This window comes from Podarcis melisellensis (genome assembly GCF_964234715.1).
Source record: "Podarcis melisellensis genome assembly, chromosome: 8".
Classification (NCBI taxonomy): domain Eukaryota; kingdom Metazoa; phylum Chordata; class Lepidosauria; order Squamata; family Lacertidae; genus Podarcis; species Podarcis melisellensis.
In genome coordinates, this window is record NC_138540.1 from 1901281 (window position 1) to 1917135 (window position 15855).

Sequence of the window (15855 nt, forward strand, 5' to 3'; positions counted from 1 at the left end):
AGAAGTGACAGATTTAGTTTGCTTCAGTGGGGCTTGTACTCTTCTGTTCAATGTACTCAACACAAGGTACATTGTGAAAATGTTTTCTGTTGCCATTAGCTATGCTGGAGGGTGGAAGGAGCAGTTGGACAAGGCACTGAATGCCTGCACTGTGACTACTAGAAATTTTGGGACAGACAGATGAAGAAAATACTAGAGAATGTTTCAGCTATATGGGATCACTGGTCTTACCTGAAAGGAATTTCTCTATGCATGTAAATATAGTCTCAGTTAAGATGTGAGCTGCCCCTAGTGTTTTATGGCATAAACACAAATTGTTTCGAAAGCAGTTAAATTCTCTCTTTCCCTCTGTAGCACTAGTTTTTGTTCATGACAAAGCTTAAGAGCAGAAATGTTACACAAAAGAAACAAAAACACAGACAAGCATTCAACTGCACAAACGACATTGTTCCCATGACAAACTCACACCCCAGTAGGCACTGTAAAATATAGAGTGCAGCCCAGAGACCATCTTTACATGCACAGATTTTTTTTCAGTTAAGACCAGCAGTCCCTTCTCTTGTGCATGTAAGATGGTCTCAGATGGAGTGTCCAAAAGTGTACCCATGTAGGGAAGGCTTTAGCTGCCTATTGGTCTAGGAGTCCGTGCTGCAGCACTTTTCTCCCCAAAGCTGCCTCAGCCAAGGCATATAAATCCATTTTGTAGTGCTTTGTAAATGTGCAGCAACCTCCTGAAGAGGTCTGCTCATTTGGCCCCTGCCCCAGTAGCTGAGTGTGCAGTAATTTTAGATGGTGACATCAAGTGCAACACATTACATGGCATATTTATTCAGACCCTAACTCACTAAGACCAAGTGGAATTTGAAACTCTCTTTCCTAATCCATTTGGAAGAGAAGATGCAAATAATGACTATGTAATTGGCTTTGTACATGCAATGTGAATCTTCAAAGATCTTCTCACATCCAGAGAGTGCCATGCCTTCTCTGTAGGATGTTCAGGTGAAGGACAAAAAGTTGGAAGTACGAGCTCTTACTGTCCATGAAAATGTGTATTGATTTTCAGACTAAAAGAAGAATCAGTCTGTAATACTACTTGGTCATGATACAGTACATAAAGGTGTTTGGCTACCGATAGTGTATTCAGTTGAGAAACTTGCCTTGCTGAAGTAACAGTGTTAAGAAATACAACCTTAATTGGTAACAAACATAGAGACTGATTTTAAATGTTTAAATGCTGGCCATTGCAGAGTCTTTAGCTCTGTATGCAATTCCACCTGGGGTAAAGTTGGATTTATTATTGTAGCCTCTTTAAGAAACTAAGGAAAGGAAGAGCACCTAAAGAAACCTCCTGAAGGTCAGACAAGACAGACCACGATGCTGATGACAATCTTCACAATGTGTTGGGGTGTAAGTCCTTTGGGGGGGGGGGGAGACAGAAAATCTCTAATGCTAGCCCTATCCAGCTGCACTCGATTCTGCTTGCACCTGTGCAGAAATGCTGACGATGCTGAACGATAAACACAAATTGGAGAAGGATGTCTTGAGGCTAGAATGGTATTCACCAAATCTGAAGGCAGGCACTTGTGTTCACTTCATAGAATCATAAGAGTTGGAAGAGACCACAAGGGCCATCGAGTCCAACCCCCTGCCAAGCAGGAAACACCATCAGAGCACTCCTGACATATGATTGTCAAGCCTCTGCTTAAAGACCTCCAAAGAAGGAGACTCCACCACACTCCTTGGCAGCAAATTCCACTGTCAAACAGCTCTTACTGTCAGGAAGTTCTTCCTAATGTTTAGGTGGAATCTTCTTTCTTGTAGTTTGGATCCATTGCTCCGTGTCCGCTTCTCTGGAGCAGCAGAAAACAACCTTTCTCCCTCCTCTATGTGACATCCTTTTATATATTTGAACATGGCTATCATATCACCCCTTAACCTCCTCTTCTCCAGGCTAAACATGCCCAGCTCCCTTAGCCGTTCCTCATAAGGCATCGTTTCCAGGCCTTTGACCATTTTGGTTGCCCTCCTCTGGACACATTCCAGTTTGTCAGTGTCCTTCTTGAACTGTGGTGCCCAGAACTGGACACAGTACTCCAGGTGAGGTCTGACCAGAGTAGAAGACAGTGGCACTATTACTTCCCTTGATCTAGATGCTATACTCCTATTGATGCAGCCCAGAATTGCATTGGCTTTTTTAGCTGCCGCGTCACACTGTTGGCTCATGCCAAGTTTGTGGTCAACCAAGACTCCTAGATCCAGGCCAGGTGTCTGCTCTCAAGCCAGGTGTCACCCATCTTGTATTTGTGCCTCTCATATTTTTTTTTTGCCCAAGTGCAATACTTTACATTTCTCCCTGTTAAAATTCATCTTGTTTGTTTTGGCCCAGTTCTCTAATCTGTCAAGGTCGTTTTGAAGTGTGATCCTGTCCTCTGGGGTGTTAGCCACCCCTCCCAGTTTGGTGTCATCTGCAAATTTGATCAGGATGCCCTTGAGTCCATCATCCAAGTCGTTGATAAAGATGTTGAATAAGACCAGGCCCAAGACAGAACCCTGTGGCACCCCACTAGTCACTCTTCTCCAGGATGAAGAGGAACCATTGATGAGCACCCTTTGGGTTCGGTCAGTCAGCCAGTTACAAATCCACTGAGTGGTAGCATAGTCAAGTCCGCATTTTACCAGCTTCTTTACAAGAATATCATGGGGCACCTTGTCAAATGCCTTGCTGAAATCAAGGTAGGCTACATCCACTGCGTTCCCTTCATCTACCAGGCTTGTAATTCTGTCAAAAAACGAGATCAGGTTAGTCTGACATGACTTATTTTTCAGAAATCCATGCTGACTATTGGTGATCACAACATTCCTTTCTAGGTGCTCACAGACTGTTTGCTTAATGATCTGCTCCAGAATCTTCCCTGGTATTGATGTCAGACTGACTGGGCGGTAATTATTTGGGTCCTCTCTTTTCCCCTTTTTGAAAATAGGGGCAACATTTGCCCTCCTCCAGTCTGCCGGGACTTCGCCTGTTCTCCAGCAATTCTCAAAGATGACTGCCAGTGGTTCTGAGATCACATCTGCCAGTTCTTTGAATACTCTTGGATGCAGTTCATCTGGCCCTGGAGACTTGAATACATCTAAACTAGCCAAGTATTCTTGTACTATCTCCTTAGTTATTCTGGGCTGTGTTTCCTCTGCTGAATCATTTGCTCCAAATTCTTCAGGTCGGGCATTGTTTTCTTTATTGGAGAAGACTGAGGCAAAGAAGGCATTGAGGAGTTCAGCCCTTTCTGTGTCCCCTGTTTGCATTTCACCATCTTCTCCTCTGAGTGACCCCACTGTTTCTTTGTTCTTCCTTTTGCTACGAACATACCCATAAAAGCCTTTTTTGTCGCTTTTAACCTCTCTAGCAAGCCTGAGCTCATTCTGTGCTTTAGCTTTTCTGACTTTGTGTCTACACGTGCTGGCTATTTGTTTGAATTCCTCTTTGGTGGTTCCCCCCCTTTTCCATTTTTTGTACACATCCTTTTTTAATCTTACCTCAGTTAAAAGTTCTTTAGATAGCCACCCTGGCTTCTTTAGGTACCTTCCATGTTTCCGTCTCATTGGTATTGCCTGAAGTTGTGCTTTTACTATCTCCCTCTTAACAAACTCCCAGCCATCATGAACTCCCTTTCCTTTTAGTATTACTGTCCATGGGATCTCACCCAGCACTTCCCTAAGTTTTATGAAGTCGGCTTTCTTAAACTCAAGAAATTGAGTCCTAGTATGCTTGGCTGCTCCTTTCCGCTGTATAGTAAACTTCAGAAGAGCATGATCACTCGTGCCTAATGATCCTTCCACTTCTACCCCACTAACCAGGTCATCAACATTGGTTAGGACCAGATCTAAAATGGCTGTTCCTCTTGTTGCTTCTCCAACTTTCTGGACAATGAAGTTGTCTGCAAGGCCAGTGAGGAATCTGTTTGACCTTATGCTCTTGGCTGAGTTTGACATCCAACAAATATCTGGGTAATTGAAGTCCCCCATTACTACTATCTCCCTTCCCTTTGCATGCTTGGCCATCTGTTCCAGGAAGGCATCATCTATGTCCTCCGTTTGGCTGCTCGTCTTCATATACCTGATCGACTGTAATGAGGGAGAGATCCTCAAATGGAGTCTGCTCTTCGTCTTCCATGCTAGGGGAGAGGACCTCAAAGTGATTGTGTATTTCTAAACAATCAGAGCGAACCCTGGGCTTCCTACTTCTTTGAGTCACGTTTCTCCATATATCTGGCTCCTGTGTTGGTGAACTAGCCTCCTTCTCAGGGGAGTCCCCTGTCTCCTCCTTGGTGGAGACGGTGTGCTCTGTTGCTTCCAAGAAGAGCTCCAGCTCTCTAATTCTTTGTAGCGTAGCTACACGTTCCTCCAGTTGCTGGACTTTGTCTTCTAAGAGGGCAATCAACATGCAATTGCTGCAGGTAAAGCTGCCTGCAACCTTTGGCAAGATGGCAAACATTGCGCAGGAATGGGTTCACTTGGTCAGGTTCAACCACAAAAGGTGTTGAGGAAGCAATGGCCCTTGTGACAGAATGTTGCATCTTCCTGGAAGATGCCAGGTGGTCACAGCCAGTGGGACAACCTCTGAGAAACAAGGTCTCCTTCACCAATTCCCTTTGAAGAACTGTCTGACATTGCCTTCTCAGCGGCTCATCCTCTGACAAAGCCTCAAGGATTGTGAAAACTGCTGTGCCCTCTCAATGCCACCACTGGACAAGGATTGAGACTGGGGCTTCTGCAAGGGCTTCCCTGCCATTACTTCTCTGTCTTTACACACTGACTGCTCCCACAAAAGGCAGTGGCAGCTGACCTGGGGTGAGCTAGCTAAGCCCTGATAAGCTCACAAACAGTGGCTAATGCCTACCTAGGAAGCACCAGAACTGCAGTTGCTGCCAACATGAAGCCTTTCATGCTCGGTCCCCTCAGGGATCCACATAATGGCAGCAGTTAAATTAGATGTTATGCTTGCTGCCACAGATGCTTCCAGGTCTCTTGTGTGCTGGTGCTTCCTTATTAACTTCCATGCTGCTACTGCAGGCGCTGACAGTCTCTAATTACCCCCCCCCAAGCCAGAAAAGGTATGGGGCAAAAATAACCGCAACATGGGAGACAGGATTGTAGGGAGACAGACTGTTAGAAAACCAGGAAGAACTGAACAGACACAAAATGGTGGGGTGGGTTTTTGTTTTTTGTATTTAAGCAGCACATGCGGAGGAAAATGGGATGGGCCTAAACTTAAACAGAACATGTGCAGAAGGCGGCAACCAAGATGATCAAGGGTCTGGAAACCAAGCCTTCTGAGGAGTGGTTGAAGAAGCTGGGTATGTTTAGCATGGAAAAGAAGAGACTGAGAAGAGATATGAGAGCCATCTTCAAATATCTCAAGGGCTGCCACGTGGAAGATGGAGCAAGCTTGTTTTCTCCTGCTCAAGAGGAGCAATGGCTTCAAGTTACAAGAAAGGAGATTCCATCAAGAAGAACTTTCTAAGAGTAAGAGCTGTTTGACAGTGGAACATACTCCCTCAGGAGGTTGCAGACTCTCCTTCCATGGAGGTTTTTACGCAGAGGTTAGGATGGCCATCTGACATGGACACTTTAGCAGATATTCCTGCATTGCAGGAGGTTGGACTTGATGACACTCGGGTCCCTGCCAACACAATTCTATGATTCTATGAAAAAGGTAAAAAACAGACTGTTATAGAAGAGTGGCAGATGAAAATGATGGACTTTGCGGAACTGGTGAAGCTGACGGGGGAAATCCAAAACTAGCATGACCAAGTATTCCAAAAAGACTGGAGTAAATTTACACAATATTTGAAAAATCATTGTATGCAATTAACAACATTAGTAGGGTTATCTGAAGACTTGTAATAAGAAATTTTTTACCCTTCTACTTTTATTTAAACTTTGAGGTATTTTGTAATGAGTTATATTAAAATTGGAAAATATATAAAATGCTGTGATATAAAGGTTACTTTTGAAAGCCAAGAGGTGGAAGGGAATGAAGTCTATAGCCTCTAGACAGCCAAAGATGTTAAGTGGATAATAATGATGTGACTACTGTGGTGCCCCGCAAGACGAACGCCTCGCAAGACAGAAAACCCGCTAGACGAAAGGGTTTTCCATTTTGGAGGCACTTCGCAAAACGAATTTCCCTATGGGCTTCCAGCGCAAGACGAAAGCCCATAGGGAAATCTCCGGGACAGCGGGGAAGCGCAGCACGTCTTCCCCACTGTCCTCGGACCTCCTCTGAGGGCTGGCGGTGGGGCAGAGAGACCTTCACCCCCCGCCAGCCTTCGGAAGGCTCCTCCGAAGGCTGGCGGTGGGGCGGAGAGACCTCCTCCCGCCGCCAGCCTTCGGAAGGCTGTCCTGAAGACTTGCGGTGGGGCGGAGAGACCTTCTCCCCGCGCCAGCCTTCGGATGGCTGTCCTGAAGACTTGCAGTGGGAGGAGGGTTTTCCTTCCCACCGCCAACATTCAGAATGCTGTTCTGAATGTTGGCGGTGGGGAGGAAAAACCCTCCTCCCACCGCAAGCCCCGGGAACAGAGGAGAAGCGCTGCGCGCCTTCCCCTCTGTTCCCGTACCTGTCCGAAGGCTGCCGGTGGGGCAGAGAGACCTCCTCCCGCCGCCAGCCTTCGAAAGGCTGCTCCGAAGGCTGGCGGCGGGAGGAGGTCTCTCCGCCCCACCGGCAGCCTTCGGAAGGCTGCTCCGAAGGCTGGCGGCGGGAGGAGGTCTCTCCGCCCCACCGGCAGCCTTCGGAAGGCTGCTCCGAAGGCTGGCGGCGGGAGGAGGTCTCTCCGCCCCACCGGCAGCCTTCGGAAGGCTGCTCCGAAGGCTGGCGGCGGGAGGAGGTCTCTCCGCCCCACCGGCAGCCTTCGGAAGGCTGCTCCGAAGGCTGGCGGCGGCGGGAGGTCTCTCCGCCCCACCGGCAGCCTTCGGAAGGCTGCTCCGAAGGCTGGCGGCGGGAGGAGGTCTCTCCGCCCCACCAGCAGTCTTCGGAAGGCTGCTCCGAAGGCTGGCGGCGGGAGGAGGTCTTTCCGCCCCACCGGCAGTCTTTGGAAGGCTGCTCTGAAGGCTGGCGGCGGGAGGAGGTCTCTCCGTCCCACTGGCAGTCTTCGGAAGGCTGTCCTGAAGACTTGCGGTGGGAGGAGGGTTTTCCTTCCCACCGCCAACTTTCAGAATGCTGTTCTGAATGTTAGCGTGGGGAGGGGAAAAAACCCTCCTCCCACCGCAAGCCCTGGGAACAGAGGAGAAGCCTTCCATTAGCCTGCTTTGATATTACTTTTGATCCACCTTGAAAAGATCCATATCCTGAAATGCAGAATATGACTATAGTAAATAAATTATGCAATCCCTCTGCTTCCCACATTCTAAAATTGCTCTCACTTTAAAAGCAGTGTACCAGAACAGTAAGGGTTAGAAATCTGGATGATTTGGGTTTCTGTCCCCCTTAAGAGGAAGCAGAGTTTTACACCCAAAACTACTGCACTTTTGCAGTGCTTCCACAGAAATCTACCATTGGGCACAGCCATGTCTTTAATTATGACCCTGCCATTTCTGGCCCTCCAATTCTACGATGCTCACTGATCATTTCGGAAATCAAGCATTCGCAGGTGATGCAGGGTGGAAGTGATGTCTTGAGGGCAGATGCCAGTCAGCTTGCTTAGCTTCTTGATGCTGAGTTGCTTGTCATTTTGGTGATAAAGGCACTCCAAGATTACGCTTTTCCAATAAGCCATGTAAGAGAGACGACCCAAATCTGATAGCGGCTTCTCTGGGGATCCTGCTTGGCCTTCACGCTTTGATAGGAGATAACCTGAGAGAAAGCAGAAAACACTTAGGACTGGGCTCTGTACAGAAGCCAGCCTACCCTGTTTGAGTGTCTGCTCCTTATTCAGCTATAGGGTCAGGCACTCTGACTGGAATTTAAGGCAACAAAAACAGCCGTGGCTCTCAGACAGGACCCAGAAGCTCTTCTCTCCAGAGGAACCAGCATTTCCCACCCCCTTCCACACAGAGGTAGCCACCTGTACAAGGAGATACATGATTCTAATCTGTGCTGAAGGCATTTTGAATTTTTCAGAAACATGGACAGAAATGTAGAACACCCTCCAGTTAATACCTTTGATTTCAGAAAAGGTCAACCAATCCCCGCCAGCCACCAAGAAGTGTTTCAGCACCAATTCCCATGGGATCATGGAAGCAAACGCTGGTAAATCAGAGGGAAAGGTCTTGCAGGCTTCACTACTTCTGACTGTAATTGGTATAAACAGTGCCACTAGGTGGCAGATTTTTTCTATTACAGTGAAAAAAGTGAAACTTGAAAAAAAATCTTGCAGAGCAGAGCTCCTCCTGTTCAGGGTTGTGGTCAAGAAATCATGGTCTTTCCCCCTGCCCCCCCCCCCAAAGGCCACAGTTGCCACTAAGCCTTCTCATTCTTCACCCAGTTGTTTGGGGAATTTCCCCCCTCCTTTTTGTTCCCCACCCTCTATTGATTGTTTGCCTTTCTGCAAACCTTAAGGTTTCCTCCCTCTTCCTAAAGCATACCTCTCTCTTGTTTTTTAGCAGCTCCATTTTGGCCATCATCCCACTGGCACTTGCCAGCTGAGCTTGCTATGAGAGGCAAGGACAGATAGGTGGGGGTTTTGGAACTGGAAATCCAGGCACTTCTTTATCTCAATGCTTAATTTATCCAGAGTATTTTGGTCAAATTACGTTTTCTTGGCCCTCTTACTATTTTTAGTACTTCCCACAGTACTTCTCTCTTTCACTCCTGGTGTGTGAACACAGGGCTGACTCTGTTGATTCACTCATCCTTGCTAGATCCAGAATACAACTATTAACAACTGACTCACTTTTTAATTAGACATGTTATTTTTACCTTTGCTACCTCTACATATGCCTTCATCTCCTTCTCTTCCCTTACTTTCCAGAGAATGATCCAAAAGCCACTGATGTGAGCGACTTTATAGCAGATCTCATGTGGACCCTAGTTCACAAAAGTATATGCCAAAATGTATTTGTAAAGTATTTATCATGCCACAAGGCTGCTGTCACGTAAGAGGGTGATGTAGCCAAGCCTACTGGTTTGAAGCAAGTTGTCTAACAGTTACTCGTAAAATATATAGGTGATATGAAGCTTCTGTTGGCCATGGAAAACCCATTCAGTTCACACTCCCTATGACTTGTCCTCATCAGCAGGCAAGTTTCAGGGTTACATTCTAGCTGCTACTTTCAAAAACAGGCCTGGAGGAACCTTCTGCTCCTGTTCTACAAGTGTTGCTGGACTACAACGACATTTTTGGCCCCTGGCCATGTGGCTGATGGGAATGTCAGCCCAGAGACATCTGGAGAGACACAGGGTTTCTCTGTAGGTGATCCCAAGGACACTACATTACGTTAGTCAAGCTTTGAAGTTATGAAGTCCAAGGGCTGCTTCAAGATACCACTGTGAGGACTAAAAGGCAGATGCAACTTGATTTTCCTGGTGCAAAATTCACCAAAGATGCTCTTCCACCCAGGTAGCAGGTCTCACCATTCACCTGTCTGTTTAAAAATTCTGTTTGAATCAACTCCCTCCACTCTTCATTTGTAAGTTCAAATACAAAACCAACCAACCTTCATAATCCGCTGACTTTTCACAAACCTTCAACTTGCACATCAGTCTCAACAATGTGATAGGTAAAGCAAATGAAGGAGCTACTGTCTCAAGCACTTATGTAAACTAAGCATTAAAGCAGACTGTACATGGGCAAACTTTTGCATTAAAAGAATGCTAATGAAAGGATTTTGCTGCTGGAAGTTCTTTAGCAGGAATGGGGAACCTATGGCTCTGCAGATGACCTCTGACTCCCATCAGCCCCAGTCAGCATGACCAATGGTCAGAGCCAGAGGTCCCCTCGCCCGGTTCTACAGTACATGTGTTTTTTCCTGACAATGAGTGAGTGAGCATCAGCCTTCCTATAAGAGTGAATAATGTGGGCCTCACTCCTCACCAAATGGGAAGATGCCCATCAGAAGTGATGGTCAGTGATAAAAATAGAATATAAAAGATAGAAGGACTTGGCGAAAGGCGGTTAGCTTAGCTTTGGAACTGGCTCTTTGCTTTCCCTCCAGAAAGCAATGTGGCTGTATTCCCTTTGCGTTTGATGCCACTGCCATTGAGCCCTCCATAAAACGCACCTTGCTTCTTTGTTTTCCTTTATGCGACGATCCTATAAGCTTTAAGGATATATATGCCTTTGTTCCTTTGTAATATTAATATTTTTTCTTGAATATTTAGTACAAAACTAATTTGAACAGAAAAATGGAAATTCTGTATTTAATGCCTACATTTCCACAAGTTATAGAACTCAAATTAGCCATGTATACTGAGATACGTTCATTTTTCAGACAAGCTGGGGAGGGCGGGATATAAATAAAATTTATTATTATTATTATTATTATTATTATTATTATTATTATTATTAAACATTTATAATGGAAAATTAAACAGCAGAAGCTGCACAGATATGTCATAACCACCAGTAAAGGTAAAGGGACCCCTGACAATTAAGTCCAGTCACGAAGGACTCTGGGGTTGCGGCGCTCATTTTGCTTTACTGGCCGAAGGAGCTGGTGTTTGTCCACAGACAGCTTCCGGGTCATGTGGCCAGCATGACTAAACCGCTTCTGGCGAACCAGAGCAGCGCACAGAAACGATGTTTACCTTCCCACAGGAGCGGTACCTATTTATCTACTTGCACTTCGTGCTTACGAACTGCTAGGTGGGCAGGAGCAGGGACCAAGCAATTGGAGCTCACCCCATTGAGGGATTTGAAACTGCCAACCTTCCGATCGGCAAGCCCAAGGCTCAGTGGTTTACACCACAGCATCAGTAGTGCCCTGGGACGCGGGTGGCGCTGTGGGTAAAATCTCAGCGCCTAGGGCTTGCCGATCGCATGGTCGGCGGTTCGAATCCCCACGGCGGGGTGAGCTCCCGTCTTTCGGTCCCAGCTCCTGCCCACCTAGAAGTTCGAAAGCACCCCTAAGTACAAGTAGATAAATAGGTACCGCTTTATAGCGGGAAGGTAAACGGCGTTTCCGTGTGCTAAGCTGGTGCTGGCTCGCCAGAGCAGCTTCATCACACTGGCCACGTGACCCGGAAGTGTCTCCGGACAGCGCTGGCCCCCGGCCTCTTAAGTGAGATGGGCGCACAAGCCTAGAGTCGGACACGACTGGCCCGTACGGGCAGGGGTACCTATCAGTAGTGCCAGCTAAAAATGTTTTGCTGTCCGCAGTCAAAGGCAAGATGGTGCCCACCTCCACTGAACACACAAAAGCCAGCCTGACTGGCAGCTCAAACTTATTTCCGCACCTAGCAACAGCACAGCAACCTCTACCACATCAGAAAGCTTTGGGGTGCAAGGCAGGCTTTGAGGCACACACAGCTCCCTCCTCTAATAGGGCCAAGTGGTCAGGGGGCTCAGAAGAAATGGGTGCCCTCACCAGACCCAGCATCTGCTGCTTGAGGCAGCTGCCTTGTTCAGGGCTGGCCCTGATGGTCCGCTTTACTCTCTTCTGAAAGAAGAAACCCATCTACTGATGTAGTAGATTTGCAAACTGGTCACTTTCCCTAATCAGGTTGTATTTCAGCCAAAACGCATAATAAATTTATGCTACTGTTTGTCAATAAATTCACACAACTATATGGTCAAAAAAATAAGAAGTGGGTCTTCAAATGCTACAGGTGAGTCCCAGGAGTGAAAAGGGTAAAGACTACTGGTAAATGATTTGATGTGTTTGTTAGCCACTTTGCACGATATAGTGGAAAAGACAGGATATAAATAGCCTTTTAAACATACAAATAAAATTTCTGCCTCTCCACATGGCTAGGAAAGCAGGGAAGAAGAGCAAGTTCTGAAGTGCCATCTTAGATGTCCCTGTGGGCTGAAGTGTGATGGGGGGGGGGGGGCTTGTGTGCAAGAAAGCAGTTGGGAAAAGGATGCTGGCCAGAATCCCAAAAAGCAGGCATTTCAGATAATTAATGCTCTTGAAATAAAGTGCTGGAGAATTGCATGGTTTCATAAACTTTAATCTGAAGCTGAAGAGAAAGGCAGAAAAATGAGAATATGCTTACTGAAATCAATGAGGAACCTGCCATAGCCCTTGCGCTGGTACTGAGGAAGAATCATTATGCAGGAAACATTGTATTTCTGCTGGCAGTGCTTCTCCTAGTAAGAGAGACACACACACACACACAAACACAGATTAGCAAGATGGAAAAGAACTTCTTCTCGATGAGGAATTAATTGGGGTAAATCACAATCACCCCAAAAGCAAGTCTCCAAGGAAAGAACACAAGGCATTATCAAGCCACTGAACCTCTGTGATCAAAGCCAGGAAGGAAAAGGAAGAAAGCACTGTCACTGAGCACACGAAGTTGCTTTCTGTAAACCTGTATCATTCATGTACCTAGTGCAGTAATGTCTACCACTCCAAGTGACAGTGGTTCTCTGGGGTCTCAGTCACATAAGCCCTCCCAGTCCTGCTACCTGTGATCCTTTTTAGTTAAAGATGCTCAAGTATGAACCTGCACCACCACCAATTATGGTCCCTCCCCTGTAATACATCATTTCAGGACCTTGTACTTACAGCAAACTTCTCTCCCTACTTCTCTACAAAGGGCTTTTCAAATCCTCAGAGATTTCCAAAGCAATAAAGAACCTTGGGGGGGGGGGGTAAGACAAAATAAAAGTCCATCTGCAGGTGGGCTTGTGGGGGGGGGGAATAGGATGGCCATAGATTAAGGCTACATTATTTCCTTTTCTGAAAGTGTTGAAGTAAAAAACAACTTCTATTTTTTTTGGGGGGGGGGTGTTAAGACGGGCCTTTCAAAGTAACTCTCTGTCCCTGTGTGAGGAATACTAAAGCCACATTCAGCCTCCATGGTCTCTTTCCCAAAATGCAAACAAAAGCTCTGAAATGAGATCAGCATCTGATTTGAGAAGCAAGCTCATTGAAGGTAACAATTAATGTTTACTTCACCAACTAACTCTCCTCCTCACCACCCAAGGGACTAGGAAGTCATTTAAAACCCTCTCCCCTCAGAGCTGCCAGGCTGGAATTCATGCTCCTTAGAGAATACACTCTGTTCAACATCATAAAAAAGAAAGCTGCTTTGATTAACTGCTTCAATTCCCTGGATTCTGCTTATGCAGAACTTTAAAGGCTGTTTAGAAGCCATAAAATTATACCCATCACTTCAGAAGTGTGACTGGACACTAGTTTGGTTAGATCCACTACACTAAGGAGGGAGAAAATTTAGATCTGCTGAAAAATGACTTTCAGTTTACGCACAATTCAAATCCAATTATATTTTCTTGGATACGAGTCATACCAGTGTGAATAGACTTTTCCAGAGGTATAGCCAGTCTTATCACACACAAGACTTGACAGGAAGAACAAAAGAAAGTTTATAGTCTTTTTCCATACACTAGGTATTTGGCCATAGTCAGGGTTGTGTGTATGAAGCAAATCTACACAAGCACAAAAAAGTGTGGAATGCAATATAGGGTGCAGAATTCAGTTTATTGAGAGTTTCAGTCTCAAAAAGACATTCCCAGCCTTTTTTCTTTTAAGTGCAAGCATAGGCATGGGAAAGTGTATGGCCAAAGCTCCTGCAGGTCAGCAGGAAAAGTTCCAGGAGCTAAGCAAGGGCCTGTAGTGTCTTGTGCCTCTCCTCACGATTAGCAAAAACAGAGCAATCAATTAAGCAAAAGCTTAAGAATCCAGCTTTTCACCACCCAATATTTGGATTAACTTGGTGCAGATTTTTTTAAAAGTGCATGATAGATATGCTCCTGGTTTATAGTTCCCTTAGGTATTGTCAGGACACCAACAGAACACCAACAAGTGGAAATCCCCCCACCGCTCACCTTGGAGAAATAGCCAACCAGGTGGCAACCCTTCATGTCATTTTGCGTCAGCACATAGAAGAGAAATGGCTCCACATCATAATAGAGCGTTTTGTGATCCAGGAAGAGTTTTGCTAATAGACACAGGTTCTGGCAGTAAATGGTACTGACGTTGCCATCCACCTTAGAAAAATGGAGAACAGGTCAAGACACTATTCCTCATGAACTGCTAGCAGGCCACAACACAAAGTGATTTGCTTAAATCAAGTAGGATTATACCAAACAGATACAAACCATCTAAGGACTTGTAGCTTCAAGAACTAAAGGATGCAACCTGAGGTAAGTAGTCACTTTGAGGAGAAGCCCAAAGCGGCCAGCGCTCCTCACACTACCAACCTTTTCCTAAGAGGGATGTACAACATAAAATGCCAATATACTTCTGTTTTGCAGCCAATCATTACTGAATGGAATGAGACACTCATTAAATATTACAAAAGTAAGACAGTTCTGGGTTGTTGTTTTTTTAAAAGTGGGCTGCCCTCAGCCTCCCAAAGAGGGGATTCTACCCATGATTAGAGCCCATTACAAGGAAATTGGGTTCCTACAACACTTCTTCTCTGGGAAGCTCACAGCAGATTATGCCCCAGAGATTCAGGAAGGAACATAAACAGCAGCTAATAATCTTTGACACTTACCTCAAAGACTGAAACATTGCTCTTCCTGTAAATTTCGTTGGCTGGGGGATGAAACCAGCCACACTTCTTCATGTGTTGCTGAAGGATAGTTCTGCTTTTCATATACTTAAGACAGAATTCACAAATGTACAGCTTAGGCAGCCTGCAAGATTAAAGGCATGGATGCATTGAGCAGTTTTGCAAGGTTACAACTTGAGGCAATCAGTACTGTTATCTCTACTGTGGCAATTCTCATAAAGGTCCATTGTCTTAAAGCTGGGTATACAGGAGGCAATATAGAAACAAAAAAGCATAAGAGCAGGTTTAAATGTATATTTGGTTGGATTCAGTTACTGAGACTGGGGGTCTTAACAAAGACCTCTTAGGATTACTTCTAGCCTAAAGTTTACCAAGGGTGTCCATCACTGGATATGAAGGGACCCCGTAGGCCCCTTTCCAGTACTGTCCCTCCACCCCTTAATTTATGCAACTGGCAACTGGAACATACATAGGAAGCTGCCTATTATCAAGTCAGACCTATTGGCCCATCTAGCTCAGTATTACTTCCACAGGCTGGCAGCGCTCCCCTGGGTTTCAAACATGGGGCCTTCCTAAATCTACCTGGAGATGCTGGTGATGAAACCTGGAACCTCCTGTATGCAAAGCAGATGCTGTACCACTGAGCTATGACCCTTCCCATCATACAAATTTCAATAAAACAGAAATTCCGCTCTTCTGTTTCTTTGCTGCACGGCACAGAAAATAAAGAACACTTACATCTACAAAATGTTTAATAAAACAAAGTCTTTCAGTATGTTAATCCCAAAGATAGGAGGAAGCTCAGCTCTGATTATTCTGAACACTTCTTTCAGTTATCACTAAATATTGTCTGGTTTTCCTTGGTTATAAGTAGAGCAGATCTGTACCTATACTGTGTGTGAAGATGATCAGAGAAACGAGGAACCCAACACAATTTGACATGCTGACATTTCTGTGCTTGTGTTTGTTTAAAAACAAGTTGCCAACTCTCACAGTTGCAAATGCAATGCCTTTACCTCAAGAAGAAAATCAGTGGCAGAAGAATCTGAGGGGGGCTGGGCAGTTTCAAAATCCTGTGTCTCCAATCCTTGCTACTATTTTTGCACACCAGCCACTACACTCAAATTTCCATGCTCTTTGCTCCCCCCCCCCCCATGTCACAGTACTTACTAAAATATATTAATTCTTTGATAGCTTCAACCTTAAAAAAATAT

The 15855-nt window shown here is 45.6% G+C and overlaps 1 protein-coding gene across 1 annotated transcript in view; it reads right to left on the reverse strand.

The window, feature by feature from the left end:
- Positions 1–15855, reverse strand: part of KAT6A (lysine acetyltransferase 6A) — a 91918-nt gene that overhangs the window by 12234 nt on the left and 63829 nt on the right. The window contains exons 10-13 of the mRNA XM_081921249.1: positions 14624–14765; positions 13950–14111; positions 12152–12245; positions 7618–7849 (exon numbers count right to left, since the gene is read on the reverse strand). Coding sequence (XP_081777375.1) covers positions 7618–7849; positions 12152–12245; positions 13950–14111; positions 14624–14765 — 630 coding nt within the window. The remainder of the gene's footprint in view (positions 1–7617; positions 7850–12151; positions 12246–13949; positions 14112–14623; positions 14766–15855) is intronic.